Consider the following 2,903-nt stretch of genomic DNA (forward strand, 5'->3'; position numbering starts at 1 on the left):
TACTGGGACACTGCATGCAGATTTCTAGAGTGTGGGAACTCTCCCTGGATGCATGCTCAGGTTGAACACCTGCTGGAGAGATTCCTCCAGCTGGCCAGCACAAGCCCTCAGGAGCCTCTAGCAGGGGCAGCTGCCTTTCTGTGGTGGATCTTCCTCGGTTCTCTCTGAACCTGGTCAGCGGTGATGTTGGGGGTAATAGAGGCTGAGGTAGGATCAGGACAGATGCTTGCAGTGACAAAGGTGGATCTAGTGTGGAAGACAGCGGACAGGAAGTAGGAGTGAGACCCAACAGAGGGGAGGAGGATGCAGAGGGGTGAGGTAATTCTAAGGGGTGGGGGGCCGGTACCGATCCGTGGGTCATTTGGTACCGGGCCGCAGAGAAAGAATAATTAACTTACAGTATTTCCGTTTTATTTATTTTTGGAGTCTGAACGACATTTATTTTGAAAAACTGACCGGATTCTCTCCACTACGTCCGTCTATGACTCACTCTTGATGCATGTCAAAACGCTTATCGAGGTCACATGATACATTACCGCTAGAAACAAACCCAAAAGCTAGCAAAATGAGTAAAAAACTAACGTCTCTGGAAGCCCTAAATGGGACCGTCTCATTACTGAGAAACAGGCACAGGGCTCTCACTGATTCAGTGATATGGTGAGTTGTATTGTTTGTGCGCTTTATATTTGTGGTGTATCTTATTTTAAAGTGCATGTTTAAACATCGCCATATTGACCAGAGAACATAAGGGGGAGTAGAGGGGCTAGTCATGTTGATAACGCAATACCACGACGCAACTAACAAAGTTGCGAGTACATGTCAGATTCACGTTTATTATGTTTTTAAAAAATACCCCTGGTTTCATGCCGGTCGAATCATTTTATTTTGTTGTATTTATCCACCACACCTTTGAAGGCTGGTCCGTGAAATATTGTCTGATAATGAACCAGTCCGTGAAGCTAAAAAGGTTGGGGGCCGCTGCTATAGATAACTGCTTTTACCTGAATAATTTTTCATGAGAAATGAAGAATTGTTTCTATGAGCTGTAAGGGAACCAACAAACTTATCCTATTTGTATATTCCTGTATGTTTAATTTGGATGAATAGAAGTTTTGTAAATGGTGGCAGATTGAGGCTGCAGCAAAAGGTCAAAATCTGTATTCACACAGAATTTTGTTTTAACATGTGTGTGCATGCAATGCCTGCCAAATGCTGCAGGCATTTCTTTGTGCTTTTTGCTGTCAATTTTACCTGCAGCATTGTCAATTAGGAAAGTGGAAACGAACCCAGATCCTTAATGTGTTTACAGTTGATTATTGCAGAGGATCTGAAGTATAACCATCAATAAGAAGATGTTATCCAGGACATAGTGATTCTTTTTTTTTTTTTTTTCAATAAAGGCAGCTGCAGTTCTTTTTGTTTTAAAAATGATTTTCTTCTCTTCCTCCCACAGACCAAAAACATGGATTTTAGGGTAATTGGAAACTCTAAATTATCCCTAGGTGTGAATGGTTGTTTGTCTCGTTTGTCTCCATGTGGCCCTGTGATGGATTTACGAACTATCCCGGGTGTTTCCTGCCTCTTGCACAGTGATGGCCCGAGATAGGCACCAGTTCCCCCATGACTCTGAAAGGAAATGGATGAATTTCCTTCTCATCCAAGGAGCTTTTTAAATTCAAAGTGTGCGGTTCCAAGTTGTAAAACTGCAGTGAGTTGCTTTTTGCGTGGTTAACTCACATTCAAATCATTCTCCCTCTAGAGGGTCAACTTTACTAAAGGATAAATTGCAGTGTTGAATCAGTCAGTCTCACACCAGTCTCACAATATTTTGCACTCCCATGGATGTGACCAAAACATCTCTCATGTGAAGCAGGCTGACAAACACCTTAACGCCCCTCAGGAGGGAGGGGAGGCAGGGTCATTTGAAAGTGAGGTCAGATTGCAAAAACTGTTAAAGCTTGGAATGATACACTTTTTTTTAGTTGTAACTGAGAAAGCTTCTCAGCTAAGAAGCAATGCACTCCCACATCCAATTAAGTTAAAAACCTCTTAGCATAACCAAAAAGCTGCTCAATGTGAAGACCAAGTGAATAAATTTCAAATTAATTTCCAGGGGAAACTAAAATCTGTAAAACTTTGTGTATGTTTGTCATAAAATGAAGGTGTTACTGTTTGTTTCCTGGGTTTGTGCTGCAGGAGCAGCTCGGAGCGGCGTAAAGAGAAATCCAGGGATGCAGCGCGCTGCAGGCGCAGCAAAGAGACAGAGGTTTTCTATGAGTTGGCCCACCAGCTGCCATTACCCCACAGCGTCAGCACCCACCTGGACAAGGCTTCCATCATGAGGCTGGCTATCAGCTTCCTGCGCACACGCAAACTCCTTGCCACAAGTATGGACACTGCAACACATGCGCCCCTCCCTCACCACCACCATCACCACACACACATACTGCTGAAAGAATGCAGATAGATGTATTTTACTACAATCACAGACTCGTGTTTGAGTGTTTGTGTGTTTGTGTGTTTAACTTATTGTCCAAAGAAGTTGGACAATAAGTTGGTTTGAATTTCTCTTTCTTGCTCCTGGCTTTGTTAGAAGCTGAGGAAGTTCAGCACCAAACCTATTGTTCCTCCGTTCTGCAGCGGTCTCAAAATAAAATCAGAAAGCTGCAAAATTAAACAACTGCATCAGTGGTCAAACATCATGTGAAAAAACTGCTTATTTTACCTCAACAGTAGCACAAAAGCGTAACTCATAAAAAGAAGTTGTGAGGTAAGGCTTTAATCTGCAACACCTGAAGGATCATCCATCCATCCATCCATCCATCCATCCATCCATCCATCCATCCATCCATCCATCCATCCATCCATCCATCCATCCATCCATCCATCCATCCATCCTCCCT

The 2,903-nt window shown here is 43.1% G+C and overlaps 1 protein-coding gene across 1 annotated transcript in view; it reads left to right on the plus strand.

Annotated features, from left to right (window-relative positions):
* The window catches only part of epas1b (endothelial PAS domain protein 1b), a 132,434-nt gene that overhangs the window by 66,140 nt on the left and 63,391 nt on the right, over positions 1 to 2,903 (plus strand). The window contains exon 2 of the mRNA XM_037973431.1: positions 2,197 to 2,387. Within this exon, the coding sequence (XP_037829359.1) occupies positions 2,197 to 2,387 (191 nt within the window). The remainder of the gene's footprint in view (positions 1 to 2,196; positions 2,388 to 2,903) is intronic.

The sequence above is a fragment of the Kryptolebias marmoratus genome, linkage group LG22 (genome assembly GCF_001649575.2).
Source record: "Kryptolebias marmoratus isolate JLee-2015 linkage group LG22, ASM164957v2, whole genome shotgun sequence".
In the NCBI taxonomy this organism is placed as follows: domain Eukaryota; kingdom Metazoa; phylum Chordata; class Actinopteri; order Cyprinodontiformes; family Rivulidae; genus Kryptolebias; species Kryptolebias marmoratus.